This window comes from Pelmatolapia mariae, linkage group LG2, assembly GCF_036321145.2.
Source record: "Pelmatolapia mariae isolate MD_Pm_ZW linkage group LG2, Pm_UMD_F_2, whole genome shotgun sequence".
Classification (NCBI taxonomy): domain Eukaryota; kingdom Metazoa; phylum Chordata; class Actinopteri; order Cichliformes; family Cichlidae; genus Pelmatolapia; species Pelmatolapia mariae.
The window spans coordinates 31,410,052-31,428,563 of record NC_086228.1 but is presented as its reverse complement, the minus strand read 5'-3'; the positions used below and the strand labels follow the sequence as shown (position 1 = coordinate 31,428,563).

At 41.7% G+C, this 18,512-nt stretch overlaps 1 protein-coding gene across 2 annotated transcripts; it reads right to left on the bottom strand.

Annotated features, from left to right (window-relative positions):
• Nucleotides 1-1,445: 1,445 nt before the first annotated feature.
• Nucleotides 1,446-17,065, bottom strand: hars (histidyl-tRNA synthetase). Of its 2 annotated transcripts, XM_063498722.1 has the most exons (14): nucleotides 16,901-17,009; nucleotides 15,237-15,600; nucleotides 15,037-15,123; nucleotides 14,059-14,178; nucleotides 10,653-10,748; nucleotides 10,272-10,397; nucleotides 8,405-8,512; nucleotides 8,236-8,334; nucleotides 4,974-5,067; nucleotides 4,611-4,738; nucleotides 3,893-4,165; nucleotides 3,671-3,787; nucleotides 2,134-2,280; nucleotides 1,446-2,026 (listed from the first exon to the last, which is right to left on the bottom strand). In XM_063498722.1, exons 2-14 carry the CDS (start codon nucleotides 15,339-15,341, stop codon nucleotides 1,970-1,972), a joined length of 1,557 nt encoding a protein of 518 aa, XP_063354792.1. In that variant the 5' UTR covers nucleotides 15,342-15,600; nucleotides 16,901-17,009; the 3' UTR covers nucleotides 1,446-1,969. The 2 variants fall into 2 exon arrangements, with proteins under 2 accessions (XP_063354792.1, XP_063354800.1); XM_063498730.1 differs by lacking the exon at nucleotides 15,237-15,600 and having other exon boundaries at nucleotides 16,901-17,065.
• Between the last annotated feature and the right edge of the window lie 1,447 nt (nucleotides 17,066-18,512).

Below are 18,512 nucleotides of genomic sequence, written 5' to 3'. Positions count from 1 at the left end.
GTGTTTGATGTGTACAGGACTCGTGTCTTAGACAAGCTTCAAGCTCGTATTCCACGAAACCAAGTAGTATTTCCAAACTGAAGATCAAGTTTAAAACAACAGAGGATATATCAGAGACAGGCCACGAAATGGACATCCCAAGAAGACCAATTTCTTCACCCTGTCAGCACTTCAAGTCAATTTTATTTATATCTCAGTTACATCAACAGTTCTGTATGAGAAGGATTTTTAAATTTGATTCTGGATTTAACAGAAGCCAATATGGGAGAAATCTGCTCTCTCGCTCTAGTCCCTGTCAGTACTCTCACATTTTTGTATCAACTGACTATCAGGGAGTTTTCAGTCCAATAATAATTCATTATAATAGTCCAGCCCAGAAGTATTAAATGCAAAAACTAGTTTTTCAGCATCATTCTGAGACGGGATGTTTTTCATTTTTAATTAGAGATATTACACAAATCCAAGAAAGCAGTCCTACATAATTGTTTAACATGCACATTCAAGGACCTCAAAAATGACTAAAAAGGTTCCTCACAGTGTTACTGGAAGCCAAAGTAATGCCATCCACATTAAGTATGTGGTTGGATATCATGTTTCTAAGATTTTTAAGGCTGAGTACAATAACCTCAGTGTTATCTGAATTTAGAAGCAGGAAATTCAATGTCATCCACATTTGTCTTTAAGACATCTCTGCAGTCTAATTAATATGGTGTGTGTCATATGGCTTTAATAGCTAAAGCTGGATAGCTGCATAGCAATGAATATGGTGTGCCTTCCAGTGATACTGCCTAAGGAAAGCATACGTAATGTACAGAATTGGTAGTAGCACAGAACTGAAGACCACTCCCCATTTACATGACCAAATTGGAGTAAATATGTTTGCACCTACAGCATGCTCAACAGTGTTAAATATTGCACTGAGGTCTAGGAGGACAAGCAGAGAGATGAGCCCACTGTCAAAGGCCATAAGATCATTTGTAACCTTCACTAAACATCTATAATTAGCTAAGACAGCTGGGATCTACTTTCATGATGGGCCTCTTGAGGTTGTGGTGATCAAGTTTATCTTTCTGAAATGCATAAAAGATCGTCACAATATTTTCATATTTTGAGATGCACTGCTACAGGATTAGCACACGAGTGCCCAGAGGAAATGCATCCCAAGTATTGAGCTGACCACGAGGTTCAAAACCATCACAGTGTGCCCAGTGCACAGCATCAGGTGTCAATGCAGCTGCATAGCAATGAAATGCTGTGCCTTCTAATGATACTGCTTAAGGACAACCCCAGCAGATTATCAGTTGAGTAATTCTATTGTACTTTTTTAAGCCCTTTAAAAGACACATGTAAAGTTGGCAGCTTGGTGTTTGGTGGTGGGAGCATCGTCTTCATCCAAGAGGACCTTCACATTCTCACAGATGTGGAAACTAGAAGCTTTTCCCAGGTTTGAGCAAAATGTAAGCTTTTTATTTGAGACATTGGGCAGTACAGGATATTTTACACAGACAGGAGCATTTTTAGTTAGAACTTTAACTGCAGTAAATCATGACATGATTCATGTAGAAAACAAACGTGTAACATTTTCTCAGTCTTGGTCTTAAACACTACAGCTATCCTCGCATGTATTTTTTTAAATAGTGCACTGACTGTTTTGGTGTGATTTACATCTACCATCTCTTCACCAGAGACCCTACTGAACAATGTGAACAATGACAACGAGTTAGGCATCTTTTACACATCCGAAAGCACATTACAAGCAACATCATTCATTTAAACATGTTCCCTGTTAGCTTCCTGCTGTGCTCATGAGCACCACATGCTGTGTAACACCAGTCCACGTGGCTGCTGTGTCTTTGCAGGGCTCTTGTTCAACTTGTTCTGTAGTGGACCGGAGAAGGAATTCTGTACACGGTTCTGAAGAGCCCATGAGATAAAGCAGCTGGTTTATGGCTTATCAAGCAGGAAGCGGCTAAGCCTCAGTTCTCCTCTTGATCTCGCTGATAAGATCTGCTCTGGATATATCGACCTGTGCACAAACAGCAGAGGGGGGTGGGGGCAGCAAGATAACGTGACATGTGTGTGAGCATTTCTTTATGTGTGTAATTACAATGACTTTGTGTGCGTGCATCATACCTCCTCTCTGGTTGCCACTACACGCAGCTTCACCACTCCATCCTTCAGCTCCTGTTCTCCCAGTATAGCCACGAGGGGGATTCCTGCTTCCTCACAGTACTGCAGCTGACTCAGCAGTTTGGGGTTTTTTTTGTACATCAACTCAGCCTACGTGCGCACACACACACACACACAAATATAGATATGCTCTTTACTGTTCCAATGTCATTTAACCAGAACAGATACAGTGGTGTGTTTGCCTCCTTCCTGATTTTGATTTTTTTCCTGTTTGTCACAGTTAAATGTTTCAGATCATCAAACGAATTTTTAAAGTAAACACAAAATGCAGTTTGTAATATTTTTGTCTAACATTAAATTTGTTTGATGATCTGAAACATTCAAGTGTGACAAATATACAATAAAGGAGTAAATCAGGTAGGGGGCTAACACTTTTTCACACCACCCCGTAGTCGATTGCTGGTCAACAGACAACACTGACATGTGCTGTAATGCTAATGACTGGGCTGTCTTACCTGTCTGTGAAAGTTGCCCTTAAAATTGTTGATTTATGTGTTGTGTTTATTTATTCATTGTCAGTCTTAAAAATCTTCCACCAGTTGTTAATAATTTTTTGATTGCATAGTTTAAAAAATAGTAGTCTGTGGGGATGGGAGTGCAGTTAAACATAATGATTCCATTATAATTATAGAATCCCTGAACAGTATGACTATACAGTATCTGGTCATTAAGTGATGACATATGAACCCTGCTTCAGTCTTTATTAAGGCTGTTGTGTTTTTAACATGTTTTCATGTTTTGTATCTTGTTCTATTTAATCAGAAAAAGCCCCTAAAAAACAGTCAGTGATCACTGTCGGCCTCTCTCGGTTTTCATTACCGCTAATCATTTTAAAGCTCCGTTTTTAAACCCTTACGATGTAACTACAGCACAGCCCATGCAGCAGTATATTAATGACTCACCTCGTATTATGTATGGATTATCTCAGTTGTTCTCCTGACTGATGTTTGGTCCTGCCATGCCATTGCATTTGTCCCTAACCATCAGGAACCCTCACGTTAACTTTTATCGAGTGGAAAAAAAGTTAGCGTTGTCCGTGATTTGAAGAGCCCAGCTCTGCTCCCGACGCAGGGAAAACCAATTCTGCAGGGGAGACCTACCTCAGCACTTGTGCAGGTGAAGCCAAAGGGAAGATATGCTTCACCATATTTTCTAGTCTTTCATAAATTCTGTTTTCATGGATGCCTGGATGTTAAACTTAATTGTTACACCTGGTAAAGCAGCCACGCTGATCATTTTATTACAGATGAAAGAATTTAGACAGTTTTTAACTCTCAGTGATGCTGCAGTGTTCGTTTGACTTTGGGAGCTGAAGCAGAGTTTGGACACAGAAACGGCTGATAAAGTCAGACTTAAAGACCGGATAAAGCAGCCACACTGCTCCCCCTGGTGGATACACAAGGTACCCAATCTCTTAGGGTGGGGTTGTTGATGGTATCTCCCCCCTGATCGGTCCTGCCCCCCCCTGCCACACACCTACCTTGATGCCAGCATTCCAGAGCTCAGAGATGAGTTGCAGTCTCTCCTCCAGCAGGTTCTTCTGAGCAGATGCCACCATGATCTGAACTTCTGTGGTGCGCACCTTCTCTGGTGAGGCCTGAACAATAAAACAATGTCATTGTTTGAACTTGTGCATCATTCACAGAACAGTAAAGCTGCTCCAGCTTAAATTTTATTTCACAGATAACAGGTGAGACATTACCTCAGCCTTCTGCTCCATGATGGAGAAGATCCTTTCGATACCTATGCTGACACCCACACAGGGGACTCTCCTCCCCTTGGGGTCGAACATGCCCACCAGGCCATCGTACCGGCCCCCTCCCGCCACGCTGCCCACGCTCACACTCTCTTCTGCATTTGTGTCATTTTGGGCTTCATTAGCGGCTGAGACTGTGCCTGCCTGAGTTAGCACGGCTTCATAGATCACTCCAGTGTAATAGTCCAGACCCCGGGCCAGACTAAGGTCAAACACCACCTGGAGAAGGTAGAATATCAAAGTCCATATCCAGGCAGGGAAGAATGAAGAACGGAAAAAACAAACAAAAACAATAGAGAGACGAAACAAAAGCCCCTTTTCCATTTACCTACTCGGATTCACTTGCCAAGGTTCACCACCACTCAACTCAGATCGACTGGTTTTCACTTATAATAGAGTACCACCTAAAGTGCGTGATCGTTGCTATAGCAACACGGCCGAGCGCCCCGTGACATAATTAGTATGCTAATGGTACCAGGTACCATGACCTAATGGAAAACCCTGAAAACCAGTAAGGGTGTGCTAGTTTTTCACAGGGTTGCATGACTAGTATAAAACCTTTTTTGTCCAGATGGAAACCAGATCATTGCTATAGAGCACTCATACTGGAATTCTATCACAGTACCAGAGAAATCCAAGACCAGTGTAAGAGTCAGTTTCTCACCTTGTCTGTGACATGGAAGAGCTGTAGGTACTTGAAGAGCAGTTTGATGTCTGAGAGGCCAGCGCAGGCCTGCTTACTATGAGACATTTTATGGTCCTGAAGGAGGCGCTCAGCCAGGTCCATTCCACCTGCATTACATCCAGCACACAGTGCATGCTCTATTTCATCATTGTGGTGGTACAAGATAAAATGTTTAATGTTGTGTTTCTGAGTCTGTGGGAGTGCAGCATAAGCTTGGACCACATTTCCTTTGATGCTGAAGAAAAAGAGCTAAAAAATGTCTCCACTGAACAGCTGACAGTTCAGGTCTCAGGCTGATTGTTCTACAGACATCAGCTGTGTGGATGTTGGGTACAGTCTCACCCTGCATGCTGACGTACTCCCCAATCTGGTCGGCAGCCTCCTCTGACAGGCCCTTCTCATTCACCATCTCTTTCTTCACGTCCTCCCAGGACATCTAGAGGAGTAGCAAACAGAGGACATGGGTCAGGATTTCAATTCAACTTTGTTTATATAGCACCAAACCACAACAACACGGTGCTTTATACTAGGGCTGCCACGATTAGTCGACTAGTCACAATTACATCGACTATTAAAATCGTCGACGACTAATTTAATAGTCGACGCGTCGTTTGAAGCTTTGTAAGATCCCAAAAGACGCAGGAATAAGTAGTAGGATTTAAGAGTATAATAACGGACTGAAACAGAAGACGGCAGCACTGCATGTACAAGGATGCCAGCTGCCATTAAACCCCGAAGAAGAAGAAGAAGCTGTGTCCCAGAATTCATAGCGCGGCCCAGCGCAGTTTTCAACAATGGCAGCAGCTAGTTAGTTTTAAAATTACTCTCATTATTCTTTCTGGGTCACAAAATTAATGTTTAACATCTTTTCAGGCGAGAATGTAGCTGTGTAAACCTCAAATATCTGCTCAGTTTATCAAGACACCACATATTTTCAGTGCTCCGACGTTTTCGGAGACGTCTGTTACCCACCAGCTCGATAGCGAGCCGGGGGCAAGGCTCACTAGAGCCGCTGAGAACACCGGACTCCCGGCAAATCGTTTTCAAACCCACCGCCGTCTTTTGCTACTCAGGTTAAACATGATATATAAGTCACTTAGATAACTTAAAAATGTTATTGTTTGGCTTTTTTCAGTATTTTATTTGTTCCTGAGTAAATCGGTTTGGCTCAGATTATAGTTTTTATACAGCTGAATAAACGTCAAGCAGACAACTGATTATCAGATGTGTGAGATACTCAAGAATATGCTCCGGTGTCCTGTTATATTTTAGTTAGCAAGGAGCAGACAGCTGAGTTTATTAAACTTCACCGAAACAATCTGCAAATGTCATTAAAATTTAATAAACTATCATGTTGTCTTTATTTTTAGTTAGCACATACCTTAGAAACTTAAAGCTGTAAGCTATAAGGTGCAATAAGCTGCACGTTTTACGTCCTATGGATGCATGATCTGATTAGTCGACTAATCGCAAAAATAATCGGTGACTAGTCGACTATCAAAATAATCGTTTGTGGCAGCTCTACTTTATACTGTAACATAAAGACCCTACAATAATACAGAAAAAAACCCTCATGAAGATGACCCTGTACGAACACTTGGTGACAGAAGAAGGAAAAACTCCCTTTTAACACGAAGCGCCGCCTGGAGAATCAGGCTCAGGTAGTCCATCTCCTGCGGCCGCTTGTGTGTTTAACTAATGATTAATGTCAGAGTGGTGTATAAACACACGGTGAGTAAAAAGAGGTGAGAGAAGGAGAAACGCTCAGCAGCCTTGTAACGAATGACCGTGAGCAGCAGGGCTCCAATCATTGCAGGCATAGACGGGACTACAGTACAGTCCACGTTTGTTATATTTACCAAAACTTTAATTTACCAACATAACATGGCAGCTCTGTGGAGCACTAGTGGCGTTATACCCATCTGCTGATAAGCCACACCCTCGTCATAACATGCCAAGCACCGAAGCACTGAGCCTTGTATTTAAAAACGGTTCATTACTCAAAAGTATGACGAGCAGCTTGAATCTACAACTTGAAGTGAACTGCTAGATTATGATTGGCCACTCTACAGAGCTGAAATGACAGCTTCTGTTTAACATGATGATGTGACAGTTCAGTCTGACATCGGGCTGATATGGTGCTATTTTACCTTCCTCATGTAAACATGTGCCATGGTGTGTTCTCCCTTTGCTTGTGACTTCTTGATGTTTTGTATTAATTAAAAAAACCAAACACTATATAATAAGTACAAGACAATGTTATAATAGGTTGGGAGTATGCTTGTGCAGTGAGGTCCCTGCCTCCATGTGATTGTGTAATTAACCAGTGAACAGGTACATTTAGATATACTGCAGCTGTTTTTTCTTACAAATTATAACTCTCATTATGTTGCACACTAGTTCGCTATCTGTCGCAAAAAAGTCACCGCCAATGATTCAATTCGTTATTAACCACTGAATCGGGGATTTGCCAAATGAAGCTTCAGACGTCATCAATCACGTGACTCTTTTCAGACGACCCACGCCTCGGCACTGGGCTTCTGAAGCAGTGTGTTAGTTTTTTGGACACGCACTGGAGCTTCAGCTTCAGACGGGACATCACTGCTACTTGTACTTAAAATCAGCACCCATAGTTCAAAATAATTGCACAAATACAAACACACTTATCTAAACCGTGATAATCAATGACATTTGTGTGAATGGGTGGATGACTGGATGTGTAAAGCGCTTTGGGGTCCTTAGGGACTAGTAAAGCGCTATACAAATACAGGCCATTTACCATTTGTGGCTAATATCTCTTCATCTTACAGCATCTATTTCATCATACACTGAGGAGCTGCTCAAGTGCATGGAAGACAGGATTATAAATCATTAAAATGCTCTAATCAATAAATATTTGAGTTCTTGGTAAATGGCTTATTTGAAGAGTTTCAGTCAGGTTTCAGAGCTCATCACAGCACAGAAACAGCTTTAGTGAAGGTTACAAATGATCTTCTTATGGCCTCTGACAGTGGACTCATCTCTGTGCTTGTCCTGCTAGACCTCAGTGCAGCGTTTGATACTGTTGACCATAATATCCTATTAGAGCGATTAGAACATGCTGTAGGTATTACAGGTACTGCACTGCAGTGGTTTGTATCATATCTATCTAATAGACTCCAATTTGTGCATGTAAATGGAGAGTCCTCTTCACACACTGAGGTTCATCCATCCTGATCCAGCCCAATCCTGTTCTGCTGTTCTGTAAGTGATCTCCGATCTGGACCTAGTCTTCTGAGCCTGTGGTACATCTGAGGCGGATCTGATCCAGAGTCACATCTGATTAATCTCACTTCTTATTTCTTGTTGAGCAGCTGCACATAACATTTTCGTGCTGCCCAGTCAAAGCAAAAATAGCAGCTCTCCAAGGAGACGTTTACAGTGCTGTTGGATTACATCAGAGGTGTCACAAATAAAAATGCTACAAATTAGGACCCATTCCTTTTTACCTCCACATTACTGGTTTCTGAATATTGACTGACAACATTCTCATAAGTACGAGGGTTAGGAGAACTGAGTATAGTCATGAGAAGAGTTGGATGTTCAGTGCAGTAAGCCTCAGTACCTTGTCCAGTTTATCCACCGTTGAACAGATGGTTCGGAACTTGTCATCTGGAACGCCACACACAGCAAACATTCCATCAAGGATGCGTCGGTCGTTCACCTGCATGTAGAAGATGTGGTTAGAGATGCTCACTCACCACGGCAGCACTCAGCTCAACTAAGTGACAAACCTTAATACGAAAGTCTCCGAGGTCCAGCTCATTGAGGATCTCATGTACAATCTTTAGACACTCAGCATCTGGGATCATGGCATCGTATTGCCCTGCTATATCAAAATCCTGAAACGCAAACACACACACATTAACTGTGTCACTTCTAAGTCAGTCATCAGTGGTGATGAGCAGCAGATGTCAGTGTAAACTGAAATAGTCAATAGATAAAATACATAAAAATATATTGTGCAAAGTGTTGCATCATCTACAAAGACCGTATGACAGCTTTGATGTTTTGCTCTGGCGTCATATGTCAGCAGGGTGACCTGGAAGGTGAGATGTAATACAGAGATCTGGGAGGAGCCAGTGCTGAGGATGATGCAGGAGGAAGAGATGTTGTGGATTTTGCTGGTTAAGAAGTCCAGGACCAAATTGTAGAGGAGGAAGCTCAGGTTGAGACTTTTTGCACCTGAGTCTGAGCCAGGAACAATCTGTATAACGGTTTTTCCTGTAGGTGCGAGTCCACAGTGAAATTGATGGAATCCTTTATGTGGGCCTCGATGACCCTTCTGAAGCACTTCATGACTATCAGGGAAAGGAGTGTGGACAGCATTTAACAGTCATAGTTTTTTATTGCATCAGAGCAGTGACCGTTTACCAAAGTACACCAACCTTGGTTGGTTGGGTCCTCCTCAAGATTTCCTGACAGATGATTTCAGTTCTAGTGCCGAATGAAATATTGTTCTGAATGAGGTTACAGGAAATGAGATGCCATAAGTTTGAGGTGCTGCGCTGCTACTCCAGAGGGAGAGACGGTACTTTCTGTTATCTCCTCCTTGTGTGTAGAAGCAAGATCTCGATGTTTGCCGTGGCTTTAATTACTTTCTACCGAGTTGTAGCAGCGCATTTTTCATGTGGTAATGTAAGGCATGTGTCGCCGGCCGCCGCCATCGCGTAGTAATTCATTCGGCCACACTCTGTTACTTTATTGATGGTTAGAGCCCGTGAATAATAATGTATATATTATGTATTGGATATGTATTAACTTTACTGGATGTGTAGGTTTATTTCATTAGATATTTTGAGTTTATACTAGTTGAACCACTGCTGTAATATTTGGTCTAATGGCAACTTATTTGTTACTACAGACTGCTGGCAACACTGAGCATTGGGGTGATAATAACTATTGTTTTAACTGTGACAGTTCAGAAAAGCAGAAGCCTCTTTTTCTCCTTCCTGTATCCTGACCGATACACCATCATGTTAGCTGCTAAACCTAAACTAGCCCTCACCTGCTACTCCTCAACAATAGTTTTCCACATCTGTAGCCTCGGGTAGCTAGTGGACTTTGAATCCTAGCAGTGAAAGGTAGTGCTACTTTTCTCTAGGTTTTGCTGCATATTGGGCAGTTTGTACATTAAGCGCTGTTGCTAATGAGTGTTGAACGCATGAATGCTTCCTGTTGGTGATGCTGGCAGTGCCTTATTAGCAAAGTGTTGCTACGATGCTTTGGAGTAAAAGCATTGCTACCAAACACCCGGACTACCTACAGGACTGTATTGCTACTGTTTGTGAGCTACTATACACTGACATGTTGGGAACAGAGTGTTGTGCACTCAAATTTATGGACAATGTCAGTTTAGCACAAACAGCAGGGCTTTTCAACGGCTTCTGCTTGAGTCAAGAAAAGCTTTTTGAAACACATCTGACGCTACGTCAGCCTATTATATAGGGGACCCCTCCTCACATAGGCATCACTGAGCCAGCCTATAGGGAGCTGTGATATTTGACCTTCTGATGAGGTGACAGAGTAGATATTCCCATAGTGAGACAAAATTAATGCTATGAAAAAGAACTCAGTCCATGCCATCTGCAGTTGACTTACACACTGATAAAACTCTCTGTAACGTCCCCGGGTCATGGCTGGGTTGTCACGACGATAGACCTTAGCAATGTGATAACGCTTGATGTTGGTTATCTTGTTCATGGCCAGGTAGCGGGCAAATGGTACCTGAAAGAGGGCGGGTCAAGAATAACAACCCCACAGTGTAACAATGTATTGCTACTTTCATGACAATGTAGTCTTTTCACAAGCTGCACTTGGTTAATAAGAAGCCCCATTCATTTAACTGTGTATTCTGAATCTCTGTTGAATGTTCAGTCTAAAGTACCACCACTCTTTTTTTTTTTTTAAATCCTTTCTAACATTTTTGTGGAAATGCATGAATGAGAACAGTACAGTTGGCTGTGTCTATTTAAAGGATACAGTGAGGTCATATCTGAGGGACAGCAGCTCTCCTCCTTGGTCTTTGAGATCATAGATGAGCTTGGAATCTTCTCCATATTTCCCCGTCAATGTTTCCTGTGCAAACAGACAAATAAGTCACTTCTATGCAATGTGTTCCACATTCCTGCAAATCAATTGCATGCTGTGTGGTCAAATGTTTGTGAATGTTGAAGGTATTTCACCTCCTTGTGATCAGTGTGGGGGAAATTACTCAAAAATTATGTGTCACACAGAATATGTGTGATATATAATTCTTATAATTAACATTTAACAATATAAACCTAGAGGCTACACACCAACACAAATCCTAGCTAACAACAGGTATATACACAAAGTCAACAGCACAAAGCTTTAAAGCGATCGCCGCTGTAACAAAGTTTCTTATTCTGTTGACTTTTTCCTCACTCTCCCTCACCTCACCATACTTAGTCTCCACTTTCTCATCACTGATTGATTCTTTGGTTCCTTTGTCCCTTAACTGAACTCACCTCACACACATAATATAAGGACTGGATTCCCTTTCACTCCACATGGGGCAGCTGAGCTGAGTTTGATTTGTTCTTCTTTTAAACCTTTATGTTTAAGTTAATGACTTAAAGTCCAACCTTGTTTCTCTTATAGAGTTTATCAATCAGTGTGTACCTTCGTTTAAGTGAAGTTGCCACTGATTAAAGTGAAATAAACTGAGACATATGGCAGATCATTAATGGCTGTTTTCTTTGCATTGTGATCATGCCCATGGTTACAACTTTACCATAACTTTGAACCTCCTATTTACCAGCCACAGTGATTCTACTTCTACAATTCTACATGAACAGGTGGACAGGGATGACTGCTTATCAGTTTGTTACCTGTTGAAGTCCAGGGTCTGCTGCTGAGCAGGGGTCAGCATTCATTCAGCTTTAATGTCACTCTGGGTTCTTGACTAGCTTAGCTTAGCAACTTGACTTCCGGCTGCGCTGTAAGATGGCCGCACCGACGAGAGCTCCCAGTCATCTCAGCAAAAATGTTATTATTTATTTTGTACTGCTTTCTATTTCTGTGCGCACAGCGCGATCATACACTCGTTATGACAGGCAAACGCTTTTGGAGCTATGTTCGTCAGCCAGTTCGGACTTTACAGCAGGTTTCGACACCTTGGACACTCTGCTACCTGGGATCCTTTGTTTACTCGCGCGACGGAGTTTTGAGCCGATCCCGACAGAGAAACAGCAAGCCAACTCTGCCCAGCATCCTGCTCGTAAATCTCCAGATTCTGGACAACAAACTTGACGAGCTGCGTGCACGGATTAAACACCAAAAAGACATCAGGAAGAGGGGGACTACATCACTAAACTTGCGTTGAAGCTCGTCGACCTTGGGCTAGGAACACCGATCTGCAGATGGATTCTAAACTTCCTCACAAACAGGCCCCAGGTGGTGAGAGTTGGCAAGCACACCTCCTCATCACTCATCCTAAACACAGGAACGCCACAGGGTTGTGTGCTTAGCCCCCTCCTATATTCCCTGTTCACACGCGACTGTGTTGCTAAACACGAGTCCAACATCATCATCAAGTTTGCGGATGACACATCCATCATAGGCCTCATCACAGACAACGATGAGACGGCCTATAGAGAGGAGGTGATGGCGCTGTACAAGTGGTGCCTGGAAAATAACCTGACTCTCAACATCAGCAAAACTAGAGAAATGATAGTGGAGTACCGGAAACGACCAGTCAGGGAACACCAGCCCATCCACATAACCAGTGTCAAGGCCGAAAGGGTCAGCAGCTTCAAATTCCTTGGAGTCAACATCACCGAGGATCTCTCCTGGACCCTTCACAAAGACACTGCTATCAGGAAAGCTCGCCAGCGACTTTACTTCCTGAGGAGGCTGAGGAAGTTTGGCATGAACGCCAACATCACCTCAAATTTCTACAGGTGTGCGATCGAGAGCTTGCTGACGAGCTGCATTACAGTCTGGTACGGAAGCTGCTCTGCCAGCAGCCGTAAATCACTACAGAGGGTGGTGAAGGCAGCAGAGCACATCACTGGCATGAGGCTTCCTGCCATTCAGGACATTTATCTTCAGCGATGCCTCCACAAAGCACACAGCATCATCAAGGACCACAGCCACCCAGCACATCAGCTGTTCTCCTTATTACCATCTGGCAGACATTACAGGAGTCTGCCTGCTCGGACTACAAGACTTAAAAATATGTATATTTAGTCTGTTAACTGTTAATCTTTTTTCTTTTACTATATTTTATTAATATTTTGCTCTTTACTATTTTTTTCTACTGTACCATTCTGCTGAGTGACTGTCTTCTGCTCGTCAAATACATGTCATTGCAATGTTGACCCTGTGCTAACTTGCATATGAAAAATAAAACTGAAAACTGATTAGCACACTGTCTGTATCCGGTCTTTAAGCCTGACGTCATTAGCTGTGTCTGGGCCCAAACTCTGCTTCAGGTCCCAAAGTCAAACGAACACTGCGGCGTCACTGAGAGTAAAACTCTTAATATCCAGTTTAACAATAGCCTTAAGTTTAACATCCAGGCATTCATGAAAACAGAATTGAATACATTTAACGGAGTTAGAAGTTAGCAGGAAGTTAGCTTGCTACTTTCCACCTAAACATGATATAGCATGTTCTGACAGAGATTTCTGACAAAATTCAAACGTACCACTCTGCTGTCACTTCCAACATAAATGAAACTAAACAGCAGTGACATTTGTAGGGTTACTGAAGTTGGGCTAGCTGGTATATAACGATGTCCTACGTGGTGGCTAGCGACACAGCTATGTTAGCATAACATAAACAGTGAAGCTGGAGGATAAACGCTAACTTTTTTCCACTCGATAAAAGTTAACTTGAGGTTTCCTGATGGTTTTAAAAGCTGAGCTTTAAATTGAATAGCGGTAATAAAAACCGAGAGAGGCCGACATTGATCACTGACTGTTTTTAGGGGCTTTTGAGATTAAATAGAACAAGATACAAAGCATTAAAACATGTTAAAAACACAAAAGCCTTATTAAACACAGAGTAGTTTGGGCCCGGAAGCAGGATTCATCACGTCATCACTTAAAGACCGGATAGGTGCTTGCAAAGAGCCGAAGTTGTGTTAGCAGCACAACTTCGTTATTTAGCAGTTAGCTGTTGTTTCGGTCCTGAATGCAGTTTGCACTTCACCATTGCGCTCTGGTTCTTTTGTGCAATAAAAATGAAAGTAGTCAGCTAATTGTAGCATAAGTACAAGTGGAACCGATAAGCGGGATTGAGAGTCTGGCAGACTAACAATTCCAAGGAATTGAACTTCTGGGAACCGGTTTGCTAAAAGAACTAATACTCGATTCCTATTTTTCAAGTAGCAAACTTGTTAAACTAAGTCAAACTCTACCTTTAGTTCAAAAACAGGTGTGTCGATGGTCTCGGCTCCATGTCGTTTAAAGCAGCGGATGATGGTGTTGAAGACTTTTTCTCTGATGGCCATCTGTTTGGGGTTGTAGTCTCTCGTTCCCTGACAAACACACATTGTCAATCAAATAATTCTATTATGAGAATATGTATGCACTTGTTTGTTGTCATTTTTTTGTTCAGCATCCTCTTTGTAACAGATTTCACCATGCGGTAACCAGTAATCACTCAGCTGTTCGGAGAATGAACATTGTTGCCTACCAGAGGTTGTAAATGGTCGCTGTCCTAGGCCTGGGTGACTGAATCCATGTAACTTTTTACATTAAAAAGAAATCTAACTTAGAGCCACTGGGGTTGTAATACACCATTGGAAAGCTTACCATACACACATTTTCTGGTCCTCTAGAAGAGATGTGATTGATTAAAGGATAAGCAGATATCCACATATAGCATCATGTACTTTGATGACACAATTTTGGGTAGTCTGATCCTTGAATTTTTGACTACTGACACTAAAGTTTGATTCGTTAAACCCACTCTTATGAAGGGGTTCTTTGATCTGATCTTTGGTAACAAGCTATCTAGAGCTATTATATTTTTTTAAATGATAATGCAGCCACTTGGTGCCAATGATGTCACAGACAGGCTTCTCTGTAACCAAAGCTATGCCTGCTTCTACTTACAACAAGCTTTTAAACAAATGGTATGTGCCCGAATATAAAGATAGCGGGTACTTTGCCATTGAGAGCTCCTTTTATTCCACCAAGTCATGCTGAGATAGTAAGATAAGCTTTACACATGTGACATAAAGTTAAATGGTTGTTTGTGTCTTGTCCTAATACAGACGATACCAGGCCTGTGCCACAAAATGTGTTTTTCCTTTCTATTCAAAGAGCATTCTGTACATATTCTATAAATATAAAAGTGCATTTCCTTAAATACAACAATACTTTAATCTTACCTTTGGTGTTTTAAGGACAAATTGGGTTTTGCCATCATCTCCTAACTGAGCCTTTAGTTCCAGCAGTTTAGCTACCTCTTCATCAATCTGCATGAGAACACAGAACAAAATATAAAGTGTTCAGAGGTTTTATACTGTATTTAACAACTGTAGTGTGAAAAATTATGAATACATCAATAAACACATGGACAGCAGCCTACCTGAGCCACAGTGATCCCAGGGAAAGAGTGAAGAGATCGGACACATGTGGGAGCCCGAAAGCCCACCAGAGCGGAGCAGGCACGAACCCAGATCATGCCCAGCATGGTTATTCCACAGTGCAGGAAAATGGTATGGATTTTTTAAAAAAAAGAAGTAAAAGTAGGACCAAAAAACAAATCAGAGTGCATCAAGAGTGCAACATAATCCAGTGGTGTTGTACAGAGCCAGCCGCAGCAGCCAGTCAGGAGGGTTGGATTACCCAGACGGTGAAGTAGATGGTGGAGATGATGAATCGAGTGACAGGCCAAGGTCACCACGGGTCAGGCAGGAAGAACAGGAGAAAAGTGGTAAGCAACCCTATCACTAGGAGAGGGTGGGGCATGATGCATCATCACCACAGTGAGGAGAACAGAACACGAGATGTAGCAAGTCAATCACAGCAGCCCAACAGCCCCCCACCCCACCCGGCAAACAAACAGTCTTTCACTAATGTGATAAAAACTGATTTAGACAACAAGTGCACAGATGCACCTCTTGAATTGTTCAAAAAAAAATCTATGATTCCTTCACTTATTGTCCACAGACACAAAAGGCTGGTTAACATGTCTACTGTTGCTGCTTTAACCTGTTATTGCATTTAGCAAACTCTACCTGTCAGCAAGCATTTTTAACTTAGTCTCAATAAATCTCTATGGTGTCATTTTCATAAAGCGAGTCAGACTCTGAACTAACGTCATACAATTCAGATAAAAGACAGAAAATAGATGAGATGAGACTGAACGATTCGGCTAAGGCATCTTCTCTGAGAAATAAGAATATGCTCTATGGTCCAGTCTAGAAGATTCCTGAATAACACAAAGGGGACGTTTTTAATTCATGTTGTTCTACGAGGATTTATAACGTGCTAAAACAAACACTGGCCCCTAGAAGATGTCTTGATTGTCTTAGTGTTTGCTAATAATAAACGCTTCTGCACCCTCCCATACATTTGGCATTTATTATGGTATCAGCTACATATTCTCAGTGGTCACAGGCTCTGATAATGCCTGTGTTAACGCATGCGTGCTATTGCATCAGCTCTCCTTACACATTTCCATAACGAGAATAAGAACGTTGAAAATCAATGTTTTAAAGCCGTGAAGAAAATAAAAAACTATATCATTGTTTATCTAATTCGTTAATTCACTACATAATACGTGTCAACATACGCATGTTAGCATTCGCTAGCTAACTGGGCTGAATGAAGGAAGCCGGACCGATTAGAGCGCAGGACTTTTCCTGTAAGCTAACTCTATGGTGGAATAAAAAAAAAATGGCCTTTGGGAAGAATAGTCTCCTTCTCCCTGAAACCTGAATTTAGCGAATATTGTTTTCTAAATATAAGCACCTTCCATTTTTTCAGAAAGCCAAGTTATTGAACATAATCTATATCGAAATGAGAACTGATTAATAATCATATTAGACAGTACTGAGTCAGATGCTAACAGCATGTATTCCACGACCGAGAGCTAAACTCCGAGTATGAAAATCTTCTACATGTATTATATAGCTAATCTAGCTAGCAAACAACCAATCAGTTAAAATGCCGAAGCATGGCGCTACATGCTGTAACTCACTTGTCTTAACATCATAATTAATATTAAGAGTAAATCTTAGTACGGACCTGCTCTTTGCTCGCCTTCTCTGATTTTAACTTCCGAACGACTTCCCCTTGAATTTTAATCGCTTCTTGTATCTGTGCCTTGTCTTCCATTGCTTTTTCTAAATGTTTTTACAGCGCTACTCACTTCACCGGCTACCTACAGCACATACGGACTTGTAACTGTCAACGGAGTATAAAACGGAAACGGAAATAAACGCAATTTCCGATTCATCATTCGTTCATTGATGTTTCCGTCTGTTTTTTTTATGTGTAATGTCTTTACTTATATTGGTAAATAGACTTCAGTAAACAGGATTTACAAAGGGGTTATACATAAAATTTAAAGTTTCCTGTATTTCAAGTATCTTTATTACTCTGTGTTAGGGACATACATTATAACCGATCCGGTCCTTTTTGGCTACGTAAATATGTTTACAGTAACTGTTGTTATATTTGTTGCCTTTTGTGCTTTCCTTTTGGTCAGATTTCTCTTAAAAAAGACATTTTTAATGTCAAAGAGATTTTTAACAGGATAAATGATATATAAAAGTTACTGCCAAAAACTAATTGCAGCTTCTACATTGTGACAGGAATCTTGTTCGTGGCTCAAGATGACTTGATATCATTCATGAGAGATATTTTTGACATCTTTTTCACATATTATAGACCAACAAGTTATTTATAGCTTAGTTAGAATCACTTTTTGGCAAATACCGGTAATCGGTTTTTGGCAGACAGGAATTCATTAGTTGGGGACACCAAGTTTATGACCTTGAAATTTATTTCATTACTTTAGGAGGAAGGGGGAGTGAAATACATTTTCTTTGTATAACCGTAATTGTCCCAATTTCAAATGATTTTAGAATTTCTTTTACCTGGATTAGAATAGATTTCGTTTAACAAAATAGTTCTGATCACTTTGTTTGTGGACCTGCAGTCAGAAAAGTCCTGCTATGCACAGCTGTCTCACTCTAAGAGAAATTTAAGAATGCGCTCTCTCTTCTTCGGGTTATGACTGGTAATCTGTCATACTGAGCATTTGCCTGGTGGACCCCGATGGGTCAATTGAGCTGCGCACCCATTGTACAAGTACTAACAGCAGCCCATTAATCCATTTTCATTTCCAGCACTGTATAGCCCAATCAAATCTCTGAACGCAACCGGGCCCTCCCCTGCCTTTGCCTTGTGCTCACACAGCTTGCAGAAGTTTCATGTGGAAGAAGTGACGAAAGCTGAAAAGCTAAGACAGAAAAAATAAATAAATAAAATAAATGCAGCAAAATGTGTCAACTGATCAACATGTTAGAGTTGGGGCTGCTTCTCCACCGTGAGCAGTACCACTAGCTACAACTAAACAAGCCTTCAAAGTCACAACCAGTAGCGGTTTTAGATACGGGCGACACGGGCAGTTGCCCGGGGCGGCATCGTGGTGGGGGGCGGCATCACGGGCATCGGCAAAAAAAAAAAAAAAATTGCTCGTACTCATGCTGCCCCGACATCATGCCAGCGTGTATTGGGAATGGCATAGGCACCGATCGGTTTTCTATCGCCCATTTGCTGGGAGTAAGGGCGCCCTCCGTTTGCGAGGTGCGCCTGCTGCTTGCCGCACAGGGAGGAGAGGGCGGGGCGGCGG